This window comes from Lacerta agilis, chromosome 8 (assembly GCF_009819535.1).
Source record: "Lacerta agilis isolate rLacAgi1 chromosome 8, rLacAgi1.pri, whole genome shotgun sequence".
Lineage (NCBI taxonomy): Eukaryota > Metazoa > Chordata > Lepidosauria > Squamata > Lacertidae > Lacerta > Lacerta agilis.
In genome coordinates, this window is record NC_046319.1 from 80,126,150 (window position 1) to 80,144,437 (window position 18,288).

Here is an 18,288-nt window from a genome sequence, read left to right on the forward strand (position 1 = left end):
GAGGTCACAAGGAGAGGGGAACAACAGAGGACGAGATGGTGGGACAGTGTTCTTGAGGCTACCAACATGAGTCTGACCAAACTGCGGGAGGCAGTGGAAGACAGGAGGGCCTGGTGTGCTCTGGTCCATGGGGTCACGAAGAGTCGGACACGACTAAATGACTAAACAACAACAGGGAGCTAAAGAAGGATCCCAGCTCATAGCTGGGAAAACAAAGAGGGACCCTCCCATAGAAAGGCAAGGACAAATCTCTCCACCCTCCTTTCCAGCCCATTCCCCATTCACCTTCAATCTCTGGGTATTTCAGCAGAAGCAGGAAGCCATAGCGCAAGGTGGTGCTGACCGTTTCTGTGCCAGCAAAGAAGAGGTTAGCTGTTGTACAAACCAGATTCTCTAGGAAGAACTCTGAGTTTGGGTTTTCCTTTTCCTAGCCAGAAGAAAACATATTCACTTATTATTTCTTGGGATGGGCTAAAATCTGACTACCTCCTGTCTATGAAGCTCTCTCCCCCACCCTACTGATTGGCTGAGCTGCAGTGATGTCATGCTCAATCCAATGAGGGGGAAGGGACAGTCATGGAGTGCTGAAAAGCAGCCCAACGAGGGTGTGGGAAACAGATGGGTGGGTGGAGGGGGAGTTTAATCAAATGCTGCATGAAGAAGTACTTTCTTTGATCTGTCCTGAATCCTCCAACATTCTTCTTCCTTTGTTTGAATTTGGTTTAGTTACAGCATCCACCCAGTGGGCGCAGGGTCTACAACGTTTCCTTACAGAGAAATTGATTGTAGTAGGTAAAATAACATAATCTTACCTGCTGCATTTTCACTAGGAAGCAGTCAATGAAATCCCGAGGGTTGTTGGGGTCCAGGGTCTCCTTGTTTGCTTTTACCTTCTTCATAATAAACTCCTTCAGGCCCAACAGCTTCTTGAAAGTTTTATCTTGTGGGCCAGGCAAGTGCTGCATGATGCCTGAGAACATGTCGTACAGCTGTGTGTGTCAGGTTTGGAGGAATCCAGAGTGATCAGGAGGAAGAGAGAGAACAGATATTGAACAAAGTGACTTGAGATTGATTTTGGGGGCAGGCAGAAGCTGGAGTTCCTCCCTCCCTTGGTTCCTCGTTATCATGGAAGGTTTGGGGAAAACATGAGGCTTGAAAAAAAGGGAGACTGGAGAAGTGTCTCTCCAAGAAGAACAGACAGAGGGAACTCCTGACTCCACCCAGATAGAACTTGGTGCTGACTAAGCTATAAACCTATCACAGACACAACCTCAGGGCCTTACTTCCCATCTTTGGGGGACAAGGAAGGAAATTTGGAGGGGAAAAAAGGGTGTGTGGAGGAATTGCCTACAAAGCCAGCAGCTTCAGTATCTCAATCTGGGATTATCTCTGGGTGAAGCAACATTGTAAACTTGCTCCAGGCAGAGCCTCATCAAAGAGCAAGGCAGAGCGCGAATTGCAGCACCACGGAGAGCTCAGAGTGAGACACTTGCTCCAACATTTTTAAGCCTCTCCCAGGTCCTACCCACTTGCGGAGAACTTAGTTTCTCCTCTCTTGGTGCTGTTCCTGTGAGGTACTGGGAGAGGCATTTGGTTCATTTGTGAAAGGCACCTGCGAGGGTCCTGGTCCTGGTTGTGGTTCTACAGTCCCTTGTGCTATGGGAGGTTGTGCTGTGGGCTTCTATTGGTCAGGCTCACACAGACCCCTGAATGTGGTCTGGCTCCTTAGCTGGCACTGCTGCTGCTTCTAACTGTGTCTTGACCACTGCTGGTCTTTGGGGTAATGACAGGGCCCCTCCTGGTGCTGGCTGTCCTGCACGCTGTGCCTTGAGCAAATTAAGAGAGATTGCATTATTCACAATCTCATGCTGGAAGTCCTCCCCTTCCCCTCCAACGTACTTGTCCCCAAGAGGTGGCAGTAAACTGGAAGATTTCCAGCGAAATGCTGAGCAAGAAGAGGAACTCCTTATCTTCATATTCAAAGCGGTTGCCAAAGGCAATGGAGCTGATGACGTTGGACACTGAACGGCTCAGGACGTAGGTGGGGTCAAAAGGCACACCTAGAAATTTATATATATCAACAGTAACTAACTGTGTTATATCTCTTGGTATTAAGATTCCTAGGTATTTAACAGGTTCAGAACAAATCCGAAATGGATATTCCTTTAATGAATGTGCCATCAATTTTTTGACCTACTGACATCAATTCCAATTTGTGTTTTTTAAAAATTTATTTAATTTTTCAGTTAATTTTTTTTTTTTTTTTACAATCAATTATCCAACAACCAACATAAAAACAAGATCCCAAAGAATCTCCTGAACTTCCCTCCTCCCCTTTGTGGGTCCTTTTGTTAACCATTTCCTCCTGCATCTTTTATAATAATGCAAATCTCTTTCATCTCCATTATATCCAAAATTCAACATTAAACTGCAAGTGTTATTCCAATCAATTCCGATTTGGACCGGTTAATAGAATAACCAGGTATTTTACCAAAAGCATCTATCGTTTGCATCAAGATAGGAATACTATTCTGAGGTTCTGAAATAAACAAAAGTATATCACCTGCAAATAAAACTAAATTATATTCAACTGTTTTTGAACCACCTCACGAATCTCACAATGTTATTTGATGGCACAAGCCAAGCATTCTAAGCAAATATTAGAAAGCAATGGGGAGAGGAAAGGTGGCATTCACTTTGACTCTTGATGTATGTGCATCATACATTTCTTTAATCCATTTTATAAAGTCCAAAGGAAATCAGAATTTAATTAAAGCTGTTTATAAATTTTATGAAAAGCCTTTTCAGCATCTAGTGATATGATCAAAAACCGGCCTTGATTTTTATTTTAATCTACCAAATCCACCACTAATCTAATATTATTTTCAGCTTGTCTCATTTTTATAAAGCTGATGTGGTCATCCTTGACAATTGCTGTTAAAATATTTGTATCAACATTAAACAAAGATATGCACACTGTGTATGATCTTTATTGGGTTGGGGAATAACTGTAATACAGGTATAAGCTTCATTACATATTGTTGATAAAATACCTTTATCAAGTACCTCATCATACAATTGATGAAGTTTTGGTACCAATAGATCTTACACCATTCAATGGCGATTCCATCCAATCATTGTGCTTTGCCACTTGTCATTTTAAGAATAGTTTGTTTAATTTTTGCCTCCAACGCAGAATTGGTTTTAATAGAATTTGTTTTTGTATATCATCTAAATGGGGTAGTTTTATTCTATTAAAAAACCCCTTCATATCTTTGTGAGGGATGTCTTTCAATTTAGTATATAATTCTGAATATTTTTAATAATAATGATAATAATAATAATAATAATAATAATAATAATAATAATAATAATATGTTTTGCTGTTGTGTATCTGGCTTATTTTGTCTGAGGGAAGCAGAGAGTGGCACTTTTAGCTCTTGCTCCTTGCAACTTTGGGGATGTCCAATATACAATTGGGAATCAAATGCCACAGTGAGAAGGTTCAGATTATCAGTGTTCAAATGCCCAGATAACTGTCCAGTTTCTAACTATTACCTGTAACTCATTAAGCAGCATTTCTTGAAGATACCAAAACTGAGCTCACTTTTTGTTGCCCTCAGGGATTCCAGCAGGAAGTGGGCCTCCTCCAGGATCCGCTCTTCGATGGATCTCTTTCCCATCCCAAAATTCCTCAGCGTCATGATGGAGAATCGGCGTAGCTGTTTGGCCCGTTCCCCGTTGCTGAAGGCAACCCCTGAGAAGCAAAGGAGAAGTAAAGGGAAGGCGGAGCAGGAGAATGTGCACTCAGTGGGAATGTGGCTGGAAACACACAGTGATGGAGATTCCCCCCCCCCTTATGAAATCTTTGTTGACAGGTTTTTAAAGTTGCAATTTCTTTTTTTAAAAAATAATATTTATCGCATTTTTAAAAAAACAACAACAAACAAAACACAACGTACAAACAAAACACAAAAAATTCATAATCCATATAATTGCTATTTCCCATTGTATGGGGGACTTCCCTCAGTCCCCCTCTCTGAGCTGCATTGTCCAATTATCTCCTATAGCAGGTTCCTCTAATCTTAAATTTTAATAAAAAGAAAATCAATCAGTTCTGTCCAAAAATTAAATCATGTATGTTACCGGAAACCTATCTGCACTTCCATAAGGATACATTATATATTACAATACTTCTTCAAATACTCTCTATATTTCTTCTAGTCTTCTTTCACCTTCTCCTCTTTCTGGTCGTGGATCCTTCCAGTCATCTCGGCAAGTTCCATGTATTCAAACATCTTTATCTACCAGTCATTTATCGTAGGCATATCTTGCGTTTTCCAGTGTTTGGCTATTAATAACCTAGCTGCTGTTGTGGCATACAAAAAGAATGTGCAATCTTTCTTTGTGATTTTAAAGTTGCAATTTCAGCACTTGGAAGAACATTCTAAGTGTAAGTGTTCCCTCGTGGGTGGAGAACAATAGAGGAAAAGACACCGCTGACAATCAGCTGATGGAAGGCACATGCAAAGCCCAGAGCTTTTTCAAGTGCAGGCACGATCATCTACACTTGCAAAGCCACAAAGTTACATCACTGGTCCTCTACTTGGCTTTGAATATTAAAATGCAAATCCCATCTCTTCTGTGACTCATTTTAATTGCCTAGAGAAACCCTTTCTCAGCCCCACTTTTCTCCTCTGAAAAATGGGTATTCGAATATCTTCTTCATAGGACTGCGTGAAGGACCATTGCTAAATTCACTAGAAATCCTATAAAAATGCCAGTAGTGATGCACTCTGGCCAAGGGTTCCCCAAGAAGAGACTCACCGTAACCCCGGAAAATCCAGTCAAATGCGGCTTGCTCTCCACGGCCGCTGAACTCTTCGGCCTGATCCACCAGGGCCTCCTTCACTGCATCGTATCCACACAAGATCACAACACGGCGGGGCCCTAAGTGGATGGTGTAGACAGGACCATATTTCTCATGAATCTGTGAAAAGAGGAGGAGGGCATTGTGTGAAATCAGATGGACAGATGGAGCCAATAGGTTGGTTTTCAGGAAGACAAGCAAGATTAAAAACTGGCAATCCTCTCTAGCATCGTCTGACCCGGTGCTATTTTTATAGAAAAAGAGGTCCATACCCTCGGAAATTTCTGAGATGAAAATAGGGACGTCCCATTCCATAATGATAATTTTGCTATTTATAACCCACACATCTTACTGGGTTGCCCCAGCCACTCTGGGCAGCTTCCAACATATATAAAAACATAGTACATGAAACATGAAACATTTTTTAAAACTTCTCTATAAAAGATTGCCTTCAGACGACTCGGGAGTCGGATAACTCCATACCCTCCAGCATTTCTCCAATGAAAATAGGGACATCCTAAGGAGAAGCTCACTAGAAGGACAGATCCTGAAGCTGAGGCTCCAGTACTTTGGCCACCTCATGAGAAGAGAAGACTCCCTAGAAAAGACCCTGATGTTGGGAAAGATGGAGGGCACAAGGAGAAGGGGACGACAGAGGATGAGATGGTTGGACAGTGTTCTCGAAGCTACTAACATGAGTTTGGCCAAACTGCGAGAGGCAGTGAAGGATAGGCGTGCCTTGCGTGCTCTGGTCCATGGGGTCACGAAGAGTCGGACACGACTGAACGACTGAACAACAACAACAAAGGAGAAGCAGGACATTCCGGGATCAAATCAGAAACTGGGATGGCTTCTCTAAATTAGGGACATCCCTGGAAAACAGGGACACTTGGAGGGTCTGGAGGTGTCAGAACTCACCATGAACGCCTCCCTTGTCCTAAGAGGCGCTGGAACTGAGTTTCGGCAATTCCAGCTGAAAAAAGCCCTGGGCAAACCTATTGTGACATCATGGAATGCTCAGAGGCAAATCGAAACAATAGAATGTTGACAACTCAGATAGGGAAGTGAGGTTTTGTAGATGGTCTCTTCCAACTCTATGATTATATGCTTTCATCCCATAAGCATCTGGTGTACCCAAACCCTCGCATGTCACAGCTCAGACCAAAGGTGGCTCACGCCATTGTCTAACCAGACTCCAGTATTCCTGCCAGGCCAGTATTCTCTTATTTAGGAGGTAGGATTCATCAGGCATGTTGAACAAAACAGCCAGATTTTGGGCAGCTGGTCTGTATTTACAAACTTAAATGGCCAAGGAAGCTACTCACTGTAAGAGGAACTGAGCCCTTCTGCTCTATGTATGTGTCCCAATAGGGATGACAGAAATTTGTTTTTGTTCACATTACAGTGCAAATCTACCTGATACAAGTCTTGCAAAACAATATTCAAACCAAACCAGGACTCTCCTTTAAAATTCACAGTTCCTCGAATTTTGCAATGAACATCTCCAACCAAAAAATGTATATGAAAGTGTGCATACAAAGGCATATATTTGTGAAAATAACATACAAAAATGCATTATATTTTGGAAAGTTCCTTGGATAAAGCTGGACATAAGCCAAAATTGCCAGCAAAAATGCTTATATTAGGACAAATACACAGTGAAATTCTGATGACTGTCCACACAGATTTAAAACACGCAAACTGATAAAGAAATAAGGTCAACTGAACTTAAGATTGGTATCATGGGCTCTTGTTCTCCCAGGACTTTGTCCCTCCCACTTCACGGCCAATCTTCTTCCTATCCAAATTCAGCTGGTTTACACCACTTACATAGGTAGATTTCAGGGCCATTTGGCAGCTGTAAATATACACATTAAAAAATAAATAAATAAATAAATAAATAAATAAATAAATAAATAAATACACAAAAGCTCATACCAAGAACAAACTTAGTTGGTCTCTAAGGTGCTACTGGAAGGATTTATTTATTTTTTAATTTTGTTTTCTCTCTCTCTCTGTCTCTCTCTCTGTCTCTCTCTCTCTCTCTCTCTGTGTGTGTGTGTAAATGATCATTTGTGTTGTTTGCTTTTGCAGTTGTGTGCATTTATTATTGCCTTAGGGGTCTTTTTAGCCCCAGAGGTGGCATATAGAAATCAAGAGCAACCCACCAGCAGGAAGACAGAACTATAGTTGGGACAACTGCAAAGTAGACCATACTTTTGTCCTGGGCCCCCTGGAACCCATACACTGGTGATTTCCAGCAGCTGGTCTGAGGTTAAAGGGTGGGAATTGTTAGGTTGAACTGAATGGTTTTTGGATTAGGGAAGGAGTTGAGGTTTCGTTTATCTGCTAGCTGGTGGTAGGAATATTGCTTTGTTTATCGTTTGAGTATTGTTTCTAGAGGCTGGTGTGTGTGTTGTTGTTTTTCCATAAACTGTTGTTGTTCAGTTGTTCAGTTGTGTCCGACTCTTTGTGACCCCATGGACCAGAGCACGCCTATCTGTATCTTAAACTGTATCTTACATGAAATGTTTGCGTATAATATGATTCCCCCCCTTCCCCCCCCATGGCATTATATATGTGCATATATATTTCTTTAATATAAGTCGCCTGGACACTCATGCCCACATACCTCTCTTTGGTGGGCAGTCTCCATTTTCACCTACCAGGTAGAGCAGGTTCTGCTGGGTGTGAGATTTCTAATTAATTCTTAAGAACAGAATAGCTGGCTTTCTTTGGGCAGTGCGTTATTCATTTCTTGGTTAAGTTTGCATGCAACTCTTCCTTTAAGGAGCTCAAGGTTGTAACTGAGCATGGTGCGAACCATGTGAAATTATAACCCAGGCTGAAAGAACTCCCACCGGGAGGTCCAGCGCTGGGCAGTCTCCTCCCTTCAACGACTCCCTTGGTCTGGGCTTTGTCCACATGGGCCAACTTCAGAGATGATGAAAAAGAAGAAAGGTGTGGCACAGCCTGATGAAACTGCTGGTGTTGCAGTGCAGCATTTTCCTGGACTTAGATGTAGCTGCTGCAATAGCTGCAAGCCATTTGTGGGGGAGAAATTAGGGTTCGGTCCACATGGTAATGCAAACAGTCCTCATTCCCACTTCCTGAAGCAGAGCTACCCCTTCAAAATTGAAACTTCTTTGAATCGGATGATTCAGCCCCCACCCCACACCAAGAAAATGTGAGCATAAGTGCATATATTAGGGGAAAGTGTGCATGAAAACATTTATAGGATCGAAAATAACATTGAAAAATCCTCAATATTTGGGGGAAATTGCTAGCGGAAAATGTTTAAAAGAAATGCACACTAAACTGCTGACTAATTTTCTTGAGGACTTCCCTTAAAAAGAACCATCAACTAATGCAGAAATGAGACACCAGGATTGACAGGTGTGCCCATCCCTTCACTCAGGCAGATAGAGAATAAGAAGCTGGATAACGTGATGGAAGGAGAATTATGATGACATAATTAGTCAAGTGGGAGAGAGGGAGGAAAGTGTGTGGGTAGATAGAAGGGAGTGAGCTTCATTAATCAGCAATATATTAAAATGATTTTATAGTAACAATCCAGAGAATGGGAAACTGTGCTCTGACACATTATATAGAAAGTTACCTTCATGAGTGAACGGTACATATCACTTGTGTTGACTTGGAGCAGGTTCCCGATGAAGGGGAGCGGAGTTGGTCCAGGTGGCATCTGGCTTTTGCGGTGCATCTGCCGCCATGTTGAGAGGACTGTCAGGCAACAGAGGCAGATGACCAGGAAAAGGGCTGCTCCTCCGAGGGGATCCATTGGAAGGTTGTGGGTGGCCTGTGGAGCTCTGAGTAGCTGGGAAGATAAAGTGCCCACGTAGCCAGAACTGAGGCTCTTATATAAATTTTGCTGAAGGATCACACCCCCTTTTGGAGTTATTCCATCTCTCTCTCTCCAGCCTCTCTATCCAGTTGGGAGGGGGGGTGTATAGTTTGTGTTCCGGGCATTGGGCAATCAGGAGAGATTAGAGATTCTGCTGGCTACCTTGCTGCCTGGCAGCCTACCTGCCTGAGCTTTGGAGGTGGTGTTGAGGACTCCCAACTGCTTGTGTTGGAAGACTTCAACACCCATACCAAGGCAACTGACTCTGGGGTAGCTCAGGACTTCAGGGCTGCCATGGCGACCATGAGAATGTACCAACCTGTCACCAGCCCAATGCATGTTGCGCAGTCCATATTCTGGACCTAGTTTTCTCAACTGGGCATGAAGAATGTGATCTGAAAGTGAGGGCTCTAGACATCATTCCCCTGTCATGTATCCTTCTTCTTCTGCAGAGGAAGGGGACCTATGAGAATGGTTCTGGGGGACTTTCCGACTGATCTGACTGGCAGCGAAACAGGTGGAAAGATTAGATCTTGTGGCCACTGGCATAAGAAGGGCGGGGTGTAGGGGGCGGGTCACCCCAGACAGCGGGATCCCGATAGGGTTCCATCTCGGCGTGCTATGCCCCCAGAACATGCCCCGGCCCCGCCTGCTTCCCGGCCCCCGGTGCCGGAGCATAAAGCTCCACCCCTGCTTTGGGCTTTCTCAATTTGAGGTGCAGCATAAAAATGACCCCTCCCAATACGATACCTATTGGTTGCAAGAAATAAAGTTGCAACATGCTAAATATGTGACAAGAGGTTTTGCTTACTTAAGACAAAAATATTTTGAGAAAGGAGCCATGCAAAATAAATTACTACCTTGGCAGATATTTTAAAGATGCAATACTATGGACTTTATTGGCCGTCATATTCAGGACCAACCCAGATTTTTTTTTTTCCCACTTGGCAAATTGGCTCCATTTTTGTGGTTTTCGCCTTCCTCGTAGCAGTAGTCACAACTTTGGGAGGTTAGGCATTGGATAAGCCTTGGTCTTGGCTGGAGGGAAGGTTGTAGCCTCGTGCCTACCCTTCTTTGGTTATGGGTATCCTGTTAAAGGGATCTGCAAGGAGTTGCTTCTGTCTGGATGCCCAGATGGGGACTAGGGTCATAGTACTCCTCCATGGAGATCCCTCAGGGGGTACCCCTATTTGATGTATGTCATAGCCCCCCACCAGGTGATTTGCCCTTAGATGCACTCCCAGCAAATGGTCTGGAATGGGAAATGGCTACACCCAATGCCTATGCCAAACCATTCACACCTGTAATCAATAAAGTTGTGGCTTGTTATACACACACACACACACACACACACACATTGTGTTTTTTATTAAAGATTTTCTTGATTTACAAAAGTATGTGCAATGTCTCTCTCTTGTATTTTTTTCCAAGTAACATTTTTACAAATCAGTTTCATTGAACCCAATTTATGTTGTTGTCTTGTCTGGTTATTTATCTCTTAGGCATTTAGCCACAGGGCCTTGGCACACAAGTGAAAGTAGAGGCGAGTCCCGTGTTGGGCTATTATTTGCTGTAAAACACACACACACACACACACGGACTCACCAAAAGAGAATGGCATAAAAGCCTCATTCTTCTTGAACTGCCCATTCTCATCCAGGAAGTGTTAAGGGACGGATGCTTCCGGTCTTGCAAACTGTTTGGGGTCTCTCAGCACGGATCTCAGTGCAAGGAAGACTTCAACTCCCTGGACAAGAGAGGGAGAGGAATGAGAAGAGAAGGGACAAATGGAAGATTCCTCTGGGTGGGAAGAAATCAGTATGAGATTTAGAGTAGCAAATTACCTTCCACTAATCCTAAAAAGCAGAGACATCACCTTGCCAACAAAGGTCCGTATAGTTAAAGCTATGGTTTTCCCAGTAGTAATGTATGGAAGTGAGAGCTGGACCATAAAGAAGGCTGATCGCCAAAGAATTGATGCTTTTGAATTATGGTGCTGGAGAAGACTCTTGAGAGTCCCATGGACTGCAAAAAGATCAAACTTATCCATCCTTAAAGAAATCAGCCCTGAGTGCTCCCTGGAAGGACAGATCCTGAAGTTGAGGCTCCAGTATTTTGGCTACCTCATGAGAAGAGAAGACTTCCTAGAAAAGACCCTGGTGTTGGGAAAGATGGAGGGCACAAGGAGAGGGGGATGCCAGAAGATGAGATGGTTGGACAGTGTTCTCGAAGCAACTGGCATGAGTTTGGCCAAACTGCGGGAGGCAGTGGGTGACAGGAGTGCCTGGCGTGCTCTGGTCCATGGGGTCATGAAGAGTCGGACACGACTGAACGACTGAACAACAACAATCCTGGTTGTAGTGGTCTCATTGGTGTAGTGGTCAATTCTGATCATGACAGCTCCCATAGCCATACCCACTTCCCAAGGCAGGCACCTGTTGCAATCCATTGTTTCAGATAAATATACCCTAATCCCAGAAAGAGCAGCATAAGAGCCCATTTATGAGGATCAGAGTGACGCCATTCCTCTGTATTGTGAGCAGCTGGAGAGTCTGGCATTGGTCTTGCTGCGGCTTCCTGAGGGATGGGATGGAGTGAGTTGGCAGGGAGGCTGGTGCTCTCTAGGGGAGCCCATCCATTCCTTCTGCCCATACACCTGGGCAGGGGCACTCGAGCTTCATCAACAGCTGAAATCTAACTGTTGAAAATCTGTGTTGAACAAAAAAAAAAAAAAAGGAGAAACCAACACAGAACAGAGAGGTACATCAAAAATTGGCAAATCTAACCCAAGTAGAAGAGGGGTGGGTCTACACACGGGGGGTGGGGGGTGGGACACGATGCTACAAATAAGTCAGAAATTAAATCATTATAACAAAAGGAAAAAAATGTTATGTAAAAAAAAAATGCATATTTTTTTTGCTCTCTGGCGCCATCTGGTGTTGCATGTTTATAACACATTCAGAGTGTTGGTTTTTTTTTTTTTTTACTAATGTAGCCGAGTCCCAGATGTCCCCAAAGAATCTGACCATGAAGACAAGATTGGACCAGCCAAACTGTCTAGAACACTCCTTAAAATGGCAGGTGGCATTTTAATCATGGTGCAGCCCAACTCCCTATTCATCCCCTCCTTCCTGAGTCAGTCTCAGTGGAGCAGCACCAGCATATACCGTATTTTCTGTGTATAACATGCCCCCAATGCATAAGACGCCCCCAACTTTTAAACATAATTTTAAAATTAAAAAACCTAGTCTTATACACGGAAATATACGGTATTTGCTTATTTAAAGCAAAAGCAACCTCCCTGTGCACTTTGTTGGTAGGGGCAGGGGCGTAGCAAGGGGGGGCGTAGGGGGCGGACCGCCCCAGGTTCCATAATAGAGGGGGTGACAAATTATCAAGGAACAATTTTTTTTTTATTTTTTTTTTTTTTGGTTAAAAAAACTTTCTTCTTTTTGAAAATGCCTGCTCCAAAGGTCTTATTTTACTATGCTAGGGATTATATAGCTATATATGAAATTTCACGCATATTGGTTAATATCTTGACCCTCCTCCACTAAAATAGCTGTTTACTTGGCTGTTTTCCTATGTCGTGAAGGCTGAAATTTCCGTTCAGTGGAGCACTTACTGTTCCCAACCTTAACCCTGTGGAAAGCCATCTAATTAGACTTTAATTTGATTCTGAGATGTTTTTAGGAGGTAATTTAATTATTGTTTGATTTTATACCCATGTTATGTATCTGATGTTAGCCACCCTGAGCCCGACTTCGGCCGGGGAGGGTGGGATATGAATAAAAGAAGTTGTTGTTGTTGTTGTTGTTGTTATTTGTTATTATTCCTTTGTAAGAAAAAAATGAAATAACATAAAACCAATTTTGCGGGGGGGGGGGAATCAATGAGGGGGGGTGACAAGAAATTTTCCACACCGGGTACCACCTGACCTTCCCACGCCTCTGGGTAGAGGAAAACAAAGCGTTGACAACCTTGCCAGAAAAACCCCTTTGAGTCAGCCAGAGCCTTTTATCTCCAGCCCTGTCTAGTCCCATAGGCCTCCACCGAGGAATAGCCTATATGGATCAGCTTTGGGCATCCAAAGATGAAGACTGTAGGTCTCAGCACATCCCCCAGAACTCTAGGGCGCCATCTCCATCTTGGTAACCACCTGGCAGAGATGAGCACCCCAAGCGAACAGACTACAAGCTGCCATCAGGATCCGTCCCTGCAACTCCCTCCCTCCATTAACTGGGGAGGGACAAAGCACCACTGTAGCTAGGTCAGGAATGGGCACCTGAATCCTCAGCTCCACTGGAAATGGTTATTGGAATGGAAGCAGAAGCTGCTGAGGAGACCAGGAGTGAGAACCCGGTGCCGGATTTACGTATAAACTAATCAAGCTGTAGTTTAGGGCCCTACTCTCTTGGGGGGGGGGAATTAAAGGGGGGGGGAAACTGGATGCACATTTCCAAAATATAAGATAAAAAACAAATAAAATAAAACCTACATAAGCAACACTGTTTTGTGTTGTGTAGGCTTCTGTGGTGTAAGTCATGGGCCCCGCCTGCTAGTCTGCTCCCTCAAATATCACTGGTTTGCTCATTTCTATATATAGGGTGCCTACATTCTGCACAGACTGGTTGCATGGCAACATGTGCAAATGGCTTGAGATACCTATTAGGTCCATAAATCACCATATAGCATATTAATGTATTTTAATATTTGTTGGAAGCTGCCCAGAGTGGCTGGGGAGACCCAGCCAGATGGGCAGGGTACAAATAAATTATTATTATTATTATTATTATTATTATTATTATTATTATTCAACACAAAAAGAGTGGCAATTTGTTGTTGACAAAGGACAGCTGGACATATAAAGGGCTCCATTACCTTCAGTAGCTTAGGGCCTCATCAAACCTAAATCCAGCCCTGTGAGAACCATAAGAACCAGATCTGGTTGGCCCTGACACCATCAGGCCCTATAACCATTCTCACCTGAGGTGCCAGGACGACCCCTGGGATCGGAGGAGGAAGAGGAAGAGGAAGACTGGACGCTGGAGCATTTAGCCAACGCTACTCCTGGACGTTTTGTTGTTGTTGTTCAGTCGTTCAGTGGTGTCCGACTCTTTGTGACCCCATGGACCAGAGCACACCAGGCACTCCTGTCTTCCACTGCCTCCCGCAGTTTGGTCAGACTCATGTTGGTAGCTTCAAGAACACTGTCCAACCATCTCATCCTCTGTCGTCCCCTTCTCCTTGTGCCCTCCATCTTTCCCAACATCAGGGTCTTTTCCAGGGAGTCTTCTCTTCTCATGAGGTGGCCAAAGTACTGGAGCCTCAACTTCAGGATCTGCCCTTCCAGTGAGCACTCAGGGCTGATTTCTTTAAGGATGGATATGTTTGATCTTTTTGCAGTCCATGGGACTCTCAAGAGTCTCCTCCAGCACCAGAATTCAAAAGCATCAATTCTTTGGCGATCAGCCTTCTTTATGGTCCAGCTCTCACTTCCGTACATTACTACTGGGAAAACCATAGCTTTAACTATACGGGCCTTTGTCGGCAAGGTGATGTCTCTGCTTTTTTTTGGGGGGGGGGACGTTTTAACATCAGCCAAAGATTACTCGGTTGCATCAAGTCAAAAGACAAACTGTCTGTTCTTTGTATTCAAACCGCGGGCCAAAAACCACAGAGCAGATAACATTGGAGGTGGCTTGGCTGAGGTAGAAGGTCGGATCAAATGGGTGCATTGGGGAGGTGAAAAATGGGCACAACGTCACCCAAGATGCCAGGATGCATCCTGTGGTCAAAGGAGAAAGAATATGCCTAATGGACACTGGTGCATAGCTGTCAACCCTCCCTGCCGTTTCCCAATGCTATAATAAGGGAAATTCCTGCAAAAAAGGGAAAGGTTGACAGATATGCACTGGTGCATTTAGCTAAAAAGGCTCCTGAATGTTTTAACAGCAGCCAGAAATATGCAAACGAAGCTCCTCCAGCTAGATGAAGCCAAATAAACCTCTGCACATGGGCAGGAACTTGGCATGCCGTGGGAGCCAGTGCAGAACCAGCCAGCCCCATATTTCTACTGTTTAAAGGGAATACTAGAAATCTTGGGGGCTGTCCTTCCTCTTAATTAGGCAAGATATAGAAATTCTCCTCAATTCTATTAAAAACATTGAAACTTTCCAGAGGGACTTTTTGTCAAAGAGAGGAAAGAAGAAAAAATATTTTACATTTAAAGAATACACCCTTTTTAAATATTAAACTGTCAAGGTGCAGGCAGAGAACACAGAATGGCACCTGGGTTATTTCATGTGCAAACCGTGGCCCAGAAAATGAAACTCTACAGAGTGAATTTCAAGAATTCCTTAAGACAATGACTTGGAAAGCTGTGGTAAAACAGAGGCAGCTATGCCTTTTCAGTAGCTGAGGGAACAGCCTAAGTAAACAAGGAAAAGGGACATGGCCATCTTGCAGCTTCACCCAGCAATGCAATTCCAAGCCATCCTCTGGGGAACCTTCCAAATTCCTCAGGGACTCGTGAGGCATGTATAGTGATAAATTTATTTCAGAACGAGGCATGTGTGGTGATTAATTTATTTCAGATGGTAGCTGTTTAGAAGGGCCATTGAGAAGGGCTTACTCCAGGGAGGGAGAAAGAGGGCAGGAGAACCTTTTGAATCGTCAAGGAAGGAAGGAAGGAAGGAAGGAAGGAAGGAAGGAAGGAAGGAAGGAAGGAAGGAAGGAAGAGGCATGTACCTAAAGGGAGCCATTTTGAGCCTGGCATTAATCTAGCCTCTTCATGGCGGGAGAGAGGGAAAAGGCGGGAAAACGCCTCTGCCAGAGGACAGCTCCCTTGTCTCTGCTCAGTTTGCTCACATCCCTTGTCTGGCCTGAGGAGAGAAAAAAATGGGTCTTATTTCTCCACAGAAACAATCCCGGGACTCGTTTGGTTCCTCACCAGACGTCTCACCCCTTAAGTCTCTGAGGTAAGATGGAATGGAGGCAGACAAGCCGGAGGTTTCTGAGGGAAGGTGCCGGGCGCTCAGAAAACCACAATCTGACACCCAAAATCCAGACCCAGTTTAATGTTATTGTGGAAAATTGCAGGCGGCAGTGATTGCATCGCACAAATGCAGAGCCCCATACCTTGAGGTAAAACCCTTTGCAGATCTGAGCTGGAACGCAAAGAGGGAGGAGATCCTTTGCCACCCATGACGGGCTCTGGTTTTATGCGCCACAACCCTCCTGAGGCATTAGCACAACCACAAGCCTTGTCCTGTGTCAAACGGGTCTTGTGAATGTCCTGTCAGACCTGGGCAGACCCCCCCCCCTTTTTGCACACATATACATAGCAAAATGGAGACTGGCAGCTACGGCAGCCATTCACCTCAGAAAGGACAGGCAGCTTGTTCTTTTCTCTCTCTGTGTGTGGAGACAGGTGCAAAAATGGTGGCTGAACCTTGCCTGTTACCCTCCTTCTGCCTTGCACAGCCCCATGGGTGCCTTTTGCCGTTTCCCCATACCCCCCCCAAAAAAAACTTTAAAACAGGTTTCCCTTTGTTGGCACATGTGTCTTTGTGTAACAAAGGTGGGTGCAAAAATGGCGGCCGCACCTCACCCATTAGCAGCCTTCTCATGCCTGGCTTGGCATTGGGGGTTTTTTGGGGGGGGGGGGATTCCTGCCCTTTTGGCTGCCTCCAACGTGCACTCTCTTATTTTATTTCGGAGAGGGAGCGAGGTGTCATTATTAGCACGGGTTACGGTTAGAATTGCAGTCTGTGTGTGCATTTGTAGCTTAATTTCTCTGCTGTTGCTTCCTCATAATCTTCATTATTGTTAGCAGCCTGAAAATGCATGGTGTTTTGTTTTCTTTGCAAAACAGGAATACAGGGAGGGAACCAGAACAGGAGGGCATGCAGGGAAGCAACGGGGGAAGCAGGGTCCAGCTTTCAGAACCAAGCTAACACACTTTTCAGTTCAGGTAGGTACTAAGTATTTGTAGAAGTGCTATTCTTAAATGTTCCTAATATATTTGCAAGAGAAAAAGATGCGGCAGGGGAGAAGAGAACAGCTTGATCATGTCCGCTTGACCCCCTTATCCATGCCCCTGAGACCATGTTCCCATGATCTCCTAGTTGCCCTGTCAGGTCTAGTGGACACCAGACACAACGGGTTGACTCTGAATAAATGCCATGGGGTGCCTATAGGGGGGGGGGATATTCTCCAGGTGACCTGCTTCTTCCCCATTGCACATCTAATATAGAGAAACCCTTGCCACTGTGAGTGAGAGATTGCGCACACTGAGCCAGCCAGGAACCATTTCAAACAGCCCGATGAGTCCCAGGGAGCCACGCGTTGTGTCTCATGTGGGGTTTCAGCCATGGTGGTTAGCAGCAGGTGATGCAACAGCTAACACTGGACTACAAATCTCCAGGCAATGTGCTCTTAGGGCTCTAAGGAGACAGCAATTTCCACCCCATCCTGTGCTTATCACGAACTCAGCACCCTTCGTGTTCTGCTACTTTGCGTCCTTCCACTGAAACCTGTGATGTCCATTTTACTATCTGCAATGGCCAAAACTAGGGATGCAGGTGGTGCTGTGGGTTAAACCACAGAGCCTAGGGCTTGCTGATCAGAAGTTCGGTGGTTCGAATCCCCGCGACGGGGTGAGCTCCCGTTGCTCGGTCCCAGCTCCTGCCCACCTAGCAGTTTGAAAGCACGTTGAAGTGCAAATAGATAAATAGGTACCGCTCCAGTGGGAAGGTAAACGGCGTTTCCATGTGCTGCTCTGTTTCGCCAGAAGTGGCTTAGTCATGCTGGCCACATGGCCCAGAAGCTGTACGCCGGCTCCCTTGGCCAGTAAAGTGAGATGAGCACCGCAACCCCAGAGTCGTCCGAGACTGGACCTAACGGTCAGGGGTACCTTTACCTTTTATAGCCAAAACTAAATAGTTTCAGTGCATTTCAATGGAAGGGGGATGTCAAAAACAATGCCAAAAGTAAAATAAATAAATAAACAAATAAACAAACATACATACATACATGAAATGGTTACGGACTTTAAAAAGCAATGATAGTGTATACCGCTTGCTTCCATTTCTGGTGGAATTCTCTAACATCCCTGTTTCCCTTTAAGCTCTCCAAACAAACTCGACTTGGCCAGCACAAGATGCCTCTGGGGCAAAGTTAATTGCTTGCCAACAGAGGAGGAGTAAAATGATAATTGATTTGGACTGATTCTGTAAACGAGTCCAAAGGCATGGGGGTGGGTCATAACATTGGCACTACGCTATTGTGGCTTTTAGGTTCCGCCCCCCCCAAAGGACTGGGACTCTCTTGTGCCAACACCCACACACTGTATTTGTGCTCCAGTCTGAAGGAAACTTTCATAAATCAAATCCACATTCTCTTGTTGATAAAGTACGTTTTATTCTATGTTTAACCATCAGCAATATAACATAAAAAACAATAATGGGAAGCATTATCTTGATGCAGTATTTTTGATGCTTGATGCAGTATTTTTCATTCCATCTTCCATCTTTCTAGAACCTCTACTACAACA

General features: G+C 44.4%; 1 protein-coding gene across 1 annotated transcript in view; it reads right to left on the reverse strand.

Annotated features, from left to right (window-relative positions):
• LOC117052081 overlaps positions 1–8,770 on the reverse strand; it is a 48,292-nt gene extending 39,522 nt beyond the window's left edge. Inside the window, 3 exon segments of the mRNA XM_033158805.1 lie at positions 3,608–3,757; positions 4,828–4,990; positions 8,490–8,770. Coding sequence (XP_033014696.1) covers positions 3,608–3,757; positions 4,828–4,990; positions 8,490–8,669 — 493 coding nt within the window. The 5' untranslated portion in view covers positions 8,670–8,770.
• Between the last annotated feature and the right edge of the window lie 9,518 nt (positions 8,771–18,288).